Source organism: Chanodichthys erythropterus, chromosome 5 (genome assembly GCF_024489055.1).
Source record: "Chanodichthys erythropterus isolate Z2021 chromosome 5, ASM2448905v1, whole genome shotgun sequence".
Taxonomy (NCBI): Eukaryota; Metazoa; Chordata; class Actinopteri; order Cypriniformes; family Xenocyprididae; genus Chanodichthys; species Chanodichthys erythropterus.
This window is the reverse complement of record NC_090225.1, coordinates 27,449,318-27,464,117: the sequence shown is the minus strand read 5'-3', so window position 1 is coordinate 27,464,117 and position 14,800 is coordinate 27,449,318. Positions and strand designations below refer to the sequence as shown.

Here is a 14,800-nt window from a genome sequence, read left to right as displayed (position 1 = left end):
CAAATGGCACCCTAAACTGTCAGTCTTCCTCTGAGTCTGCACTTTTGTGATGTAATGCCGCTGGGAAGAAGTCTTCTGCGTAGCTCGCAGACTTCCGGGCTCAGCTGAAGTGTGCATCGAGGGCTGGTTATAGTGGTAATTAATGTCTTTAAAAGTGTTTTAATATTGGATATATTGGATTTCCTACATCTTGAAATGTTCAGTTTTACAAATGTGGACAATCTCAGAAGGAGATCACATGAACAAATAATGTTTTTGGTCATCATAGTAAAAATAAGATTTGAATTGCTGGAAAAAATTGTTGCTTGTGTGTGTCTAATTATAGACACTGCGTTTCTTATTCAAACATTCCCATTAGCTTTGTCAATAAAACTGGTTTAATGGCAAATTTGACACATGTGACAACTGCATTAAAACATAAATACAACATTAAAAAGCTAGTATGACAGAATGACAGATAACAGTTCACCGGAAATGCCCAAGCTGGCTTAACGAAAACCAGGACGTAACCGTGCATTTGGCCAGTTTATATCCCCGCAATTCTGACTTTTTCAAGACTTTTTTTCCTCGCAATTGCAAGTTTAGTTATATCTCGCAATTCTGACTTATTATCTCATAAATGCATTATGTAAACTCGCAATTGCGCGAAAGTAAGTAGGAATTGTGAGATAAAAAGTTGCAATTATCTTTTAAATTGTTTTATTCTGTGGCGGAAACAAGCTTCCATATAAAGTTGCAGAAGTAGTTTTTAGTAGGACTTTCTGTTACAATGAACTCTTTTATGCGAGATCAGTGAATAGTGGACTGCTCATGATATAACCCCTTTGAATAAACATTTCGTTAAGCTGTGATCCTTAATCTATTAGTGCACAAGCCCAGACACACTGGCACAGGCAGCACAACAGCCTGGTCAATTTGCAGCCTCCAGAGTGCAATCATGTAATTCAATGGGCTCATTACTGGCCCTGTAAGAGACTGCTAACACTGACACGCTGCAGCTCGGCCCCTACTGTTCTTCCATGACGAACAAAACAAACTGACTGAGTGGTTTCCAGGGAAACGATGCTGCAGGAATGGACCAGTTGCTGTTCTAGAGACACCAAATTACGATTTAAAAAGAAATGTTTGATGGTTAAGATAGTGCACAATGAATGATGTAGTAGGGACATGTGTAATATTTTTGATGTTACCTTCTCCTGTCAGAGTTTAATATGAAGTTTATTTGCAAAAACAGTTAACTCCATATTTATTAATGCTCACAAATCATGTTTTTTTATTGTGCATTCCAAGTAATATCAATCAAACTGCAGTTGGGTTGTTTTGATTAAGTAATAATAACTCTAAAAAATGCAGGTAAATAAAAAAATTAAAGTTAATTGAAAGTATGTTTTTATATATGAAAAGTTTGTTTTTTTGGCAAAAGCAGATAACTCCACATTTAAACAAAACCCAAGTAATTGCTTTGGAATTGCATTTAAAACACACTCAAACACACGTGTGCACACACACGCACACACACACACACACACACACACACACACACACACACACAGAGACATCATATATGATGTATATGCACACACACACACACACTCATCCACTCACTGTGCGCGCGCGCCAACATCCATAGATATCCATATATATACAGATATATATATATATATACATATATATATATATATATATATATATATATATATATATATACACACATATATACACACACACAAACACACGTGTGCACACACACACGCACACACACACGCACACACACACACACACACACACACACACAGACATCATATATGATGTATATGCACACACACACTCATCCACTCACTGTGCGCGCGCGCGCGCAAACATACATACATATACATATATATATATACACACACAAACACACGCACTCACGCAAAAGGACAACTAAGGTTTCAGCATGTAAATTGTATGGAGTACAAGGACTTACAGGAGTCGAAATTATAAATCCTCCATCACGTTTAGTCAGCTTTGACAAAACTTCCCTCAGCTAGCGCGTCGTTTTGAAGTGACTAGAAGGCTTGTCACCTGACCTGAATACTGTGCGCCGGTTCGCTAAAACTGACTTATCGGTTTCTGTTCACAAACAACAAGGGCACTTGTCGGCTTCTGCTATAAAACGTGAACTTGCGATGCCTGACAGTGGACAAAACCGGTTTTTCTGACAAAACGGATATAGGGTACAGAACGTGCTATATGTGGAGAATTAGTTCTTTTTTTTTTTCTTTTTTTTAAGTGGCGTTTATCGTTTTTTTGCAAATGAACTCTTCATATGCAGAGATAACTAAGTAATGCATGTATTAGCCAATTCCCCTCAAAAGTGTAAATCATGTGACTCTTAAGCAGTCTTAAAGGGTTAGTTCACCCAAAAATGAAAATTCTGTCATTTATTACTCACCCTCATGCCATTTCACACCCGTAAGACTTTCGTTAATCTTCAGAACACAAATTAAGATATTTTAGTTGAAATCCGATGGCTCCGTGAGGCCTCCATAGGGAACAATGGACATTTCCTCTCTCAAGATCCATAAAGGTACTAAAAACATATTTAAATCGGTTCATGTGAGTACAGTGGCTCAATATTAATATTATAAAGTGACGAGAATATTTTTGGTGCGGCAAAAAAACAAAATAACGACTTATTTAGTGATGGCCGATTTCAAAACAGTGCTTCATTAAGATTCGGAGCATAAATGAATCAGTCTATTGAATCATGATTCAGATCACGTGTCAAACTGCCAACGGCTGAAATCATGTGACTTTGGCGCTTCGAACAGCAGATTCGATACATTGATTCATTTATGCTCCGATGCTTCATGAAGCAGTGTTTTGAAATCAGCCATCACTAAATAAGTCGTTTATTTTGTGTTTTTTTTGGCGCTTTATAATATTAATATTGAGCCACTGTACTCACATGAACGGATTTAAATATGTTTTTAGGACCTTTATGGATCTTGAGAGAGGAAGTGTCATTGCTCCCTGGAGGCCTCACAGAGCCATCGGATTTCAACTAAAATATCTTAATTTGTGTTCCAAAGATTAACAAAGGTCTTATGGGTGTGGAACGACATGGTGAGTAATAAATGACAGAATTTTCATTTTTGGGTGAGCTAACCCTTTAAGGAATCAACACTGGTGCTGCAAGTGCTTGGATCCACTAAAAATATAACTGGCTTACAAGAATCATTCATTTGGGAATCCGACTACACTGATTATGCTGATTTTATTTTAATTCACTACAAATGTATGTCATAAAAATATATCTCATAAATGTCATTCTTTCAGGAAGTGGACTTCACTGGTTGCGATTATGTCCTAGTAGCAGTGTTGTATCCACTGTATTTTGCAATGTGGAAGTAAGCTATTTTCTGTGAATGTGCGAGACTTCCGATTCATTAGCCGCTATAGAAGAACAATAAAGTGCAGTAAATGGTAAAACTATTTGCGCTGTAAACCAATACATTTATAATGGAAGATTGTTTTATTCTGTGGCAAAAACAATTTAAAAGATAATAGAATTTTTTCTTACAATGGCAAGATTATCTCGCAATTCTGGATTTTTTTTCTCTCAATTGCGAGTTTTTATCTTGCAAATTCTGAATTTATAAGTTGCAATTCTGAGAAGTGTCAGAAATGCAAGATATAAACTCACAATTGCAAGAAAAAAGTCAGAATTGTGATACAAACTCAATTGCAAGAAAAGTCAGAATGGCGAGATATAATCTCACAATTCTGAGTTATTTTCTCGCAATTCTGACTTTTTTCTCTCAATTGTGAAATTTTTTTTTTTTTACAATTGAAACTTTTTTCTCATAAATTGCAAGTTTATCAGAAGAATTGTGCGAAAAAAAAGTCAGAATTGTTAAATAAAAATAAAAGTCCATAGTTTAGTAATTATGATAATACATTTAAATAATATGGTAAGAAATACCAGTTTGTAAAATGAAGCAGGTTAACGGGCTGTTTTGTACAGCTGACAATAATGGCCGCGCTGCTTGTACGGTTTTAATATTTTTATTTTATAAGTGAAATTGGTTGTGAATGTAAATCGGTTCTCAGTTCTCAGAAAACAGCTGGTAACAATATGTATTCAGAAATCCCACACTTCACCTTTAATACATTATGACAATAGCACAAAGGTTGTCACAAGCATAAATTGCATATATTTTCAATTATGTTTCTTACTTCAGGTCCCCCTGCAAGAATGGCGGTCTATGTGAGGATCTGGGTGGTTACGCTCCAGAATTGTCTTGTCGATGCCTGGCTGGTTTCACGGGGCCCCGCTGCGAGACCAACATGGATGACTGCCTGATGCGCCCCTGTGCCAATGGCGCCACCTGTTTGGATGGCGTGAACCGTTTTTCCTGCCTGTGCCCTGTGGGTTTCACCGGCCGTTTCTGCACCATCAACCTGGACGACTGCGCCAGCCAGCCCTGCCTCAACGGAGGACGCTGCATAGATCGAGTCTCGACGTTCCAGTGCGTCTGCCCTCCAGGTTACACCGGAAGAACTTGTGAGATTCCCGCTTGGGAGTCGGGATCTCAAGCGGTGTCTCCGTTCAGGGGCGAAGGAGACAGAGTTACTCAGAGCAAGTCTGCTCCGGGTAATCACTCCCATTGGACCACTCCTAATGGGGATGAGAGACGTTCATTCAAAATTTCAGTGGTGACTCAGCATGGGGCGGAAGGGCTGTCAGAGTTGCAGCTCATCATCCTGCTGGTGTTGGGGGGCATGACTTTGGCCGTGGTGGCAGTAACAGCTGGTCTGGTGCTGCGTGGACATTGCCAGGACCGATCGGCTCGCTGCCAGTGTAGACCAGCCCCCACTCACCATCGCCCATTCCACCGATGCCGGACGCAGCGGCAGCACTCTGTGCCTGCGCAACAGGAATGCAAGATCAGTTTCCTCCAGTCTCCGGCTCCAGCCGAGCTTGAGAAGAAGAGGCTGAACACTGACATCATTTAGCCATAGAGATCGTGCAGCTGCTCTTGTTGAAGTAAAAGGCCACTTCTGACCACTCAAAGGTACTGAATGCAGGTGGTCATTATCCAGAGTGATTACATGGAAATAAAGAAACAATTAGTAGTTTTATTTTAATAATCAATGCCACAAGTAGGGCATGTACTGCTGAGGGAACATTAGGTCAGTTAGGGTCAACATGAAATCAATTATGCTCAAACATGTCTTGGAACATTATTCCGAAGATAAGAAAGGTTTGTCTATGTAATATTTTGTCAAAAATGTAACTTGTTCTGCCTCTGAAAAACGTTTTGGCTGATCTCACCAAGCACTATTTTTGATGGAACCAAGAGGTGACTTAGTGCTTAGTTCTTAGTCCATTAATCCCCCAAAATGATCTTTTCTCTGAAAACAATTTTATATATTATATATATATATATATATATATATATATATATATATATATATATATATATATATATATATATATATATATATATTTTTTTTTTTTTTTTTTTACACAGAAAAAATTGGTAACATTTTACATTAAGGTCAGTTAACATGAAAATTCTTTTATTTAATTAAAACAAGCATTTATTATTTAAAAGCATTTATTAATCTTAACATACATTCCAACATTTACTAATACATTATTAAAATAAAAAGTTGTATTATTTGGGGTAATACTTTATTTTAAGGTGACGTAGTTACACATTACTACATGTACTTACTATAGTAATAACAGTAAATTATGCATAGTTACAAGTAACTAACACTAAACCAAGCCCTAACCCTAACTGTAACTTTACAGTAAGTACATGTAGTTAATTACTCAATACTTATTTGAGTAAGTACAATGTAACTACAATGTCTCCTTGAAATAAAGTGTAATCTTATTTGGTAACTTACAATAAGGTTTCATTCGTTAACATTAGTTAACTACTTTAACATGAAGAATGAACAATACTTCTACAGCATTTATTAATCTTAATTTCAACATTTACTAATGCATTATTAAAATCAAATGTTGTATTTGTTAACATTAGTTAATGCACTGTGAACTAACATGAACAATGAACAGTTGTTTTTGTATGAACTAACATTAACAAAGATTAATAAATACTGTAACAAATGTATTGCTTATTGTTAGTTCAAGGGTTAAGACCTTTGTTCATGTTCAGAACATAAATTAAGATCATTTTTTAAATTAAGATTTTTGATAAAATACGATGGGCTCAGCATTGCCAGCAAGATAATTTACACTTTCAGTGCCCAGAAAGCTACTAAAAACGTATTTAAAACAGTTCATGTGACTACAGTAGTTCAACCTTAATGTTATGAAGTGACGAGAATACATTTTGTGTGACAAAAATATCAAAATAATGACTTTATTCAACAATATCTAGTGATGGGCGATTTCGAAACACTGCTTCATGAAGCTTTGAAGCTTTACGAATCATTTGTTTTGAATCCGTGGTTCAGAGCATGTATCAAACTAACAAAAAAATGTTAACTATTGAAGTTTCAAAACACCAATGACGTAACGAAGCCTCGTTTACTGAAATCATGTGATTTTGGTGCTCTGAACCACTGATTTGACACAAATGATTCATAAAGCTTCGAAGCTTCATGAAGCAGTTTTGAAATCGGCCATCACTAGATATTGTTTTATCATCAAGTATTATTGTCGCTTTATAATAAAGTTGAACCACTGTAGTCACCTGAACTGTTTTAAATATGTTTTTAGTTGCTTTCTGTGCATTGAAAAAGAGAGTGTTATAGCTGTCAATAGAGGCCTCACTGAGCCATCGGATTTTATCAAAAATATCTTAATTTGTGTTCTGAAGATGAAATAAGGTCTTACGGGTGTGGAACGACATGAGGGTAATTAATTTATGACCAAATTTTCATTTTTGGGTGAGCTAACCCTTTAATACATTAACAAATGAGACCTTATTCTAAAGTTTTGCCTATTATTTAATGGGTCTGAGCTAACATGAACTAACAATGAACAGTTGTATTTTTTTTTATCAACTAACATTAGCAACGATTAATAAATATTGCAACAAATGTATTTCTCATTGTTTATGTTAGTTACTGCATTAACTAATGGGACCTTATTGTTAAGTGTTAACAAAAAAAAATTAAAGAGAAGTTAAAAATAGTAATTATTTAAGAGGAAATAAAAAATGTTAACCTTGTTTAGGGGCTTTCGTAATTTGCAGAGACCATTTTCATGATCCAATCAGTTAAGAACTGATCAAAATGGATCACACCTTGCCCTTTTCTCCTTTAATATACTGTATCACCTGGTAATATGTCACATTATGAAGGTAAGGTGCATGCAGAAGCTGTTTCATGTTGACTTTAAGGTACACACATCCTGGAAATCTTGTTGATATGAGGTCTGTACTCGTATGGGAATAAAGGGAAGCACTGAACAACTCAAATATATCACAACATCCATCACGTGTTAAATGAGTGCTGTATGTGTACAATCTAGCTAGACAGATGTATGTGTACCCATTTTTGCCAAGTGTTCAAATCGTAAAATATGAGTGAGTATATGCTAAATTTTATTTTTTGAGAATATGGTTTGTTTTATGAACATACTTTTTTTGTAAATGAAAATGTATGTTCCCTTTAACATTATTGTGATGTTATTTTAAGCGGTTTAGATAGTAATATCAGTTATATGGGAATGATATTTGTGATATAAAATGATGCATAAACAGTATTAAGTGCAAATGTTATTTATGTAATTTATTGGTGAAATGTATATTTGTTTTTTATTGTAATGTGCATTTTTATACAGAACTGTGTGTATTAAAGTTTTTAACTGTGTAATAGTTGAACTCCTTGTCTAAATCATTCAGACTCAAGTTCAACCACAAAAATAATGCCTTTAAATACCAGGAGCCAATCTTATCTATGCAATTATCTTATTTATATCTATGCTAAAAATAATTATTTTAATAATAGTCATTATAGTTAATAATTAGAAATTAGTTGTATTAGCAACACTTCAGAGTTATATTAAAACAACTTCTAACAGATATTCATTACTTTTGAATTCATTTTACAAAAAAAGGTAGCTTGAATACCTCAGCTCTTTTACTGTATCTTCTGATCATACTGCAAAAGTGATGTTCTTCCTCAGTATTTTTGTCTTGTTTTCTAAAGATTCTTAAATCAAAATGCATTATACTGGATACAAAATGATAGAATATTGAGTCTTGTTGTCTGTGAAACTGATCAAAACTAAGTGAGTTTTATTTAAAAAACAAATACCTGCCAACTTAATTCAAAAGGAAACTCTTAGATATTTATTCTTGTTTTAAGCATAAACCCACTTCATTTTGTTTTTCAAGACTTGATTTTAAATTTGCATACTAAATAAATGTATCAAAGATGTTTCTATATTAATAATAAAAAAAAAAAACAGGCCAAAGTACTGAGGAAGACATACACTTTTTTGCAGTTCATGCTACATTTAATGCAAAAACTTTACGAATTTAAGACTTTCTGCTCTGATTTAAGACCTTCATTTGTGTAAGGGTGAAAGACTTTTTAAGGGTTAGGCCTGAAGCCGGAAAAAATGATTAATTTATTAATCTTCTTTCTAATGTCCTAAAAAAGGCAACAAGTGACCCCTGGTGGACAATTCAAAACATCTGCAAAACTGGTAAATGCATTACAGGATATGACCAAAAGTAAGTGGAAATCACCTTCTAATTGATCTGTCTGGTTATCTCAGTTATTTCTGAGGACAAACCTTAATGTTGCAGCAAACAATGATACCCTAAAGCTGTGGTTCTCATCTCTGTTCCTGGACACACCCAGGAGTATGATATTTATGTACCACCATTTATTTATATGATCCCAGGTAACAGATCTATTCATATGTACTAACAATACACTGCTTAATTTACATTTCCACTAAAAATGTGATTTAAAATGCTTATGGCCACCAAAGGAAGACCGTCCTACCGAAATGAGAAGAGCAGCATAGAGTTGTGCTTATCTCTTATGATTCACTGAAATGTGTTCATCAGTTCTTGGTGATACTATCAAAATATTTCTCCAAGAAACTCTCGACTTCATCCTCTGTGTAGTCCTGTACATGGAAGAGGGAGTTTGTCGATGCTCCTCTGATCATGGCAGACAGCACTGGAGGGCGAGAGATGAAAAGAGGTAAACCTCATTAAATGTCAAAACCAGGGTCACGCCACAAAAACATGAACAAAAAAACAAAACAAATAATTCAAACACACATATACAGTATACATATACATACATAATAACCATGTAAACTGTTTCTGAGGAGAGCTGGGATAATGTCTTAATACCTTTTCCAGAAGAAGGTCTGAAGAGACAGAGAATCCTCTTGTTCATTGCCACAGCTCGACCAAGTTCATAACCGACTCCTAATGACGGCTGTGTCACCTCAGCTACTATCACTGATACAGAGACAGAAAACTGCACTGTAAAGAGAGTCCTGAATAACTGAGACTGACCTACTGATACAGCATCACAGATGAATCAACACAGAGAACGTGGTTAATGACAGTTCTTGGAAGAGTTTAGTATGGTACTGGATGTGACAAGGTTAATGTATTTGCTCTTGGAATAGATCTGCTATGCTGCTGCTGCTGAAATTGATTATAGCTGCTGATGCTGCACAGACACACAGCACAGACACTTGCTACTGCCAATACATAAATTATGGTCTGTTTCTCACACAATGTTTTTAGATGACCTACAACATAAGGGGCTCTCACACCAGAGGCACCATTCCATAGTTCCTTCCTAGAACTATTGGCGGAAGTACCCAGATTTTGCTGTGTTTGCACCGCAGGAACTAGGAACGATTTTAGTTCTACAAACTAAATTAGCTACTACTTCAGAGTCGGGTATAAACCAGCACTATATTAACGGTCAGTGACGTAAGTGTACGTTGACTGGCCAAACGCACACGAAACACTGGCACTCAGCTTTTTTAAAAAGCCGTGTAAACATGGCAAAAAAAAAGCAAACAGCGATAACAGCATTTACCTGTTGTCTGCAGGGTTGTGTTCTTTTCTCTTAAATTCTCGATGATATAAGCCTGCAAGTTGCCATATGAGATTTCGTCTCTTAGCCCCACTTTTTGCTCTTTCTGTCGGGTAAATTATGTGTAGAGATCGACTGATATATCGATTTACCGATATTTTCCCTGATATTTAAAAGGTGCCATCAAACTTTTTTTTACATGTAATACAAGTCTAAGGTGTCTCCTGAATGTGTCTGTGAAGTTTCAGCTCAAAATACCCCAATTAATTTTTTAAACTGCCTATTTTGGAGCATAATTAGAAATGCGCCGATTCAGGCTGCGGCCCCTTTAATTGCTCGCGCTCTCCGCCCCCTCCCGAGCTCTCGACTCTATCATTGCATAAACAAAGTTTACACAGCTAATATAACCATCAAAATGGATCTTTACAAAGTGTTCATCATTCATGCTGCATGCATACATCGGATCATGTGAGTATTGTATTTATTTGGATGTTTACATTTGATTCTGAATGAGTTTGAGGCTATGATCTGTGGCTAACGGCTAATGCTACACTGTTGGAGAGATTTATAAAGAATGAAGTTGTGTTTATGAATTATACAGACTGCAAGCGTTTAAAAATTAAAATAGCGACGGCTCTTGTCTCCGTGAATACAGTAAGAAACGATGGTAACTTTAACCACATTTAACAGTATATTAGCAACATGCTAACGAAACATTTAGAAAGACAATTTACAAATATCACTAAAAATATCATGATATCATGGATCATGTCAGTTATTATTGCTCCATCTGCCATTTTTCGCTATTGTTCTTGCTTGCTTACCTAGTCTGATGATTCAGCTGTGCACAGATCCAGACGTTAATACTGGCTGCCCTTGTGTAATGCCTTGAACATGGGCTGGCATATGCAAATATTGGGGGCGTACATATTAATGATCCCAACTGTTACGTAACAACCGTTGTTATATTGAGATTCGCCTGTTTTCGGAGGTCTTTTAAACAAATGAGATTTATACAAGAAGGAGGAAACAATGGAGTTTGAAACTCAATGTATGTCTTTTCCATGTACTGAACTCGTGTTATTCAACTATGCCGAGATAAATTCAATTTTTAATTCTAGGGCACCTTTAAGAATTTTACCATAATTGAATATCGGTTTTGTAATATGGGATTTACCGATAAACACCATCATCTTGTGGGTGTTTTGAGAATTGCGCGCAGGATCGCCATTACAGCGCATCTGAGGGGGAGACAAGACAACGGTGTGCACAGGTAAAGTATACTCACTTGCTTTGCTGTAATTAGTAAACTTTATTTAACGTAACAGCCATTAATGCACAAATTAGATATGTTACATAAATGCCTGAAATGTAGCTAGTTTATGGGCATGTCTGACTTTGACATGTATATATTGCCATTATTATGTAATCAAAATGAAAATTATTATTGCTGTTCTTCAACGATAATGTCAAGTTACTGTAATGTATTTGGACCAAAAAATGATAAGGATTTATGCTGATATCATCCAAAACCACACTTTGCCAGGGGTGTTTCCAAACTTTTGGAGTGTAGTGTAGTTCAAAATACACAATTACTAAACCGAATGGTAAGGACACATAATAAATACTGAATAAGAAAAGAAGATCTTTATCTTAGTTTTCTGGATCTTGTGAGTGACCTAATGGGGGTGGCCCAGTCTGTAAGCCATGTGCTCACATGCTAATTTCTGTTTCCATAGAAACTAGATTTGTTTAGCTTTGAACAAATGCCATTTTAAGAGTCTTTTCTCAGTGTTGTGGTAAGAACTCAAAAGTGTGGGACAGGTGTATTTAGATGAAAAAAATCATATAAATGATTAGGTAACAAAAAATGAACTTTAATGGTGTAAAGTAACATTTATATGAAACTAATTCATTTGAAATAATGTCATATTGTAAAAGAATTAGCTACTTTTATGCATCAACATTGAAACCACATGTGTGGGACATGAGCAAAAATGAGGTTTGGACCTATAAATGCTTCATCATTTTTCATCAAATCATATTCATTCATTCATTTTTTTTAAGTCAAGGTGTGTAATGACACTGTTTATATGTATGAAGCTTTACATGACAAATTGTAACATAAACCTTACATTTGACTGGGACTTAAAAGTGCCCGCAGTTGCAGAACCGCACCTATATTGTTAGTAATATTTACATTCTAGGTTTTACTTAATTATCCATAGATTTTTTTTTTTTTTTTTGAAAAGTCATGTTAAAATGCGAGTATCAAATATGATCATCAGGTTTTTGAGGAACGTTTATTTGTTCATCTCTCAATCATCATTGTATTACATTACATTATGGTTTAAAACTAGAGCTTTGATCACAAAACTAAGCATTCAAATATCCTCTTACTTCCACACTGTTAAGAGATGTAGAGAGACAACTGATATTTATATGCATTTTATGTAAGTATCTGCTATACTGTAATAAAGATCTCATTGATAAGATTTGGCCATATAAATATCAGCGGCTACACCAAATTGCATATTTTTGCTCAGTTTGGGCCTCTGAATAAATTTGAGGTGTTTTTTCCTCAAGTATAACCTCCTTATTCTCCTATAATATACTTTATGAGCCATAAAAACCTGATGTATCAAATATGAAACTCTATAAAAAACATATATGCAAGGTTTTTTAAATGTAAATATTTTATAAAGCATCAATAAACTTCCATATTTTTTAAAGATTTTTCTGACTATTATTCCATATGTCAGGCTTTTCATGTTTATTTATTATTAATGCTTAAAATTCATCAAATATTTAGTTTAATGTGCTACAGTGTCCCCATAAAGTAAATCACAATCAAAAATGAATATATTGCATCAGATAACAAAATATCAAAGCCTTCAGTTGGTGTTTTGGTGATTTTTAGCAGATGATTAAGTTAGTTCTTCAAAGATCACTTAGCAGAGTAACACATTCATTTCATTTTATCTTTTGAAAATATGTATTGTGAAATGTATAAGAGTCATTCCACGAAACCTGTATGATTTGGACTTACACATTTTTTGATTTTTTACCAAAATGTATTACCTTTCTGAACACCCCACAACATTAATGACATATTTAACTTCCAGAAAAACATATTTTCCCATCTCAGGCATCAAATCCCTATTATTATTGGTCATTATTTTAAGTTATGGAAACTATGGGAGCTCTCTAAATATTATTATAAAATGTATTTGTGATAAAATCAACATTTTCCTATTAATCAGATGTCCCTCACACTCATTCAGTAATTGCAAATATAAAAGTTAAATAAAATCTCACACTTTGCTATACTAAAGCCTGAAATGGGCACTTTTTGTCACAATTTTTGATCAAAGGCTTAATTTCAGAATTTGAACTAAAATCAGTATTCTTATGATTGCTCTGAACATTCAGACAGATTTCAACTAACTTTAAATTACTTTTTCACAAACTTAAAAAAATAATAATATGTAGGTGTGACGGGGTTGTGATTTTTTGCCCAAATTGGCCACTGCTCTAAATCTAGTGAATAAATGGAGAGTGCATGGCATGCATGATATTAAGAAATCATGAATAATGTTGAAATAACAAAGATAATTTTCACAAGCAATAGTTTTCTATCTTTAATTGATGTAACGGGGTTGAGACGTTAAGCTTGACAAACACAATTTCACAACATAATTTAGTTATACTTATTAAAGAAGGTGGTAACTTGCCTGTGTAACCCTGTGTTGTGTAACTGAGGTATGGAACTAAATAATGTGATTTTAATGAATAATCATGAATTTGCATTATCAGCAAAAGCACAGATGGCTATTTATGGGAATGGCAAAATGAATGGACTTTTTTTTCCTCATTTTATTATTCATATCCCAAGTACACTTTCACAGAAGGCCTTGAGGGACACGACAAAATAGGTGGTGTCAACTGAAATAAACAAAATAATTTCTAATATAAAGATAAAATGTATGTCATGTTTTTAAACATATTAAAAGGAGACATTTCAATACAAAAAGCTTTTAAAAATATATTTTGGTGACCCAATAGAAATAACTCATAAACAACTGGCACTTGGTTAGATTTTTTCGGGTCACTGTTGACTACACGTTTGAAGTACAATGATTAATATCAAAATTACAAGCATGTCACTGTCTCTCACCGTCAGACATCATCAGCCACTCCAGATCTCGATCATGAATCGCTTTATCTCCTTCCAAAGCTGCATCTTCACCTGGATCATGGACACATGTTTAGTGCTGCTGACCTGCAATCATCTCTGACTATGTGATTACCTGCAGCTGTTCACACACATAGGATTTTCCTAATACAAAATGAAATGGATAAATAGATAAAGGAGGTTGTGCAACTATGAGAGAAAGAGAGTAAAAGCGAATCACCCTTTTCAGACAGACTGTCATAGCTGACATGCTCTGTTAAAACCTTGCCATGCTGCTGCAATTTCTTCACTATTCTCTGGTAGATATTCACGTCCTGTCTCCCTCCTCGGATGCTTCCACAAAAGTATATATTCATACTTTGCAAATGTCCTCGTCCGTCGACAATAACAGAAGTGTGACTTTCTCGATAACAGCTCGCAGCGTTTTACAGCTTCACGGGAAGTTCAGGTCGATTATTTCCCGCTCGAACACACGAAGCGCCGCCCTGTGGCGACATTCACATGCAGCCCGCGCGACGCTTCATGGGTTAGTTCACCCAAAAATGAAAATTATGTAAT

At 35.1% G+C, this 14,800-nt stretch overlaps 2 protein-coding genes across 2 annotated transcripts in view; one reads left to right on the top strand and one right to left on the bottom strand.

The window, feature by feature from the left end:
* dlk2 (delta-like 2 homolog (Drosophila)) overlaps positions 1 to 5,001 on the top strand; it is a 46,967-nt gene extending 41,966 nt beyond the window's left edge. The window contains exon 6 of the mRNA XM_067386766.1: positions 4,227 to 5,001. Coding sequence (XP_067242867.1) covers positions 4,227 to 5,001 — 775 coding nt within the window. The remainder of the gene's footprint in view (positions 1 to 4,226) is intronic.
* Positions 5,002 to 5,676: 675 nt separating this feature from the next.
* Positions 5,677 to 14,683, bottom strand: dnph1 (2'-deoxynucleoside 5'-phosphate N-hydrolase 1). Its single transcript, XM_067386778.1, has 4 exons — positions 14,463 to 14,683; positions 14,225 to 14,296; positions 9,345 to 9,455; positions 5,677 to 9,165 (listed from the first exon to the last, which is right to left on the bottom strand). The coding sequence occupies exons 1-4, from the start codon at positions 14,596 to 14,598 to the stop codon at positions 9,047 to 9,049; spliced, it is 438 nt and encodes a 145-aa protein (XP_067242879.1). The 5' UTR covers positions 14,599 to 14,683; the 3' UTR covers positions 5,677 to 9,046.
* Between the last annotated feature and the right edge of the window lie 117 nt (positions 14,684 to 14,800).

Excerpts from the sequence above, each read along its gene's own strand:
- dnph1 (XM_067386778.1), bottom strand. The coding sequence starts at position 14,598 with ATGAATATATACTTTTGTGGAAGCATCCGAGGAGGGAGACAGGACGTG. Across the intron at positions 14,297-14,462 it reads TGACAGTCTGTCTGAAAAGG|GTGAAGATGCAGCTTTGGAA; the intron begins GTGATTCGCTTT and ends TCCATGATCCAG. Across the intron at positions 9,166-9,344 it reads CAGACCTTCTTCTGGAAAAG|TGCTGTCTGCCATGATCAGA; the intron begins GTATTAAGACAT and ends CTCGCCCTCCAG.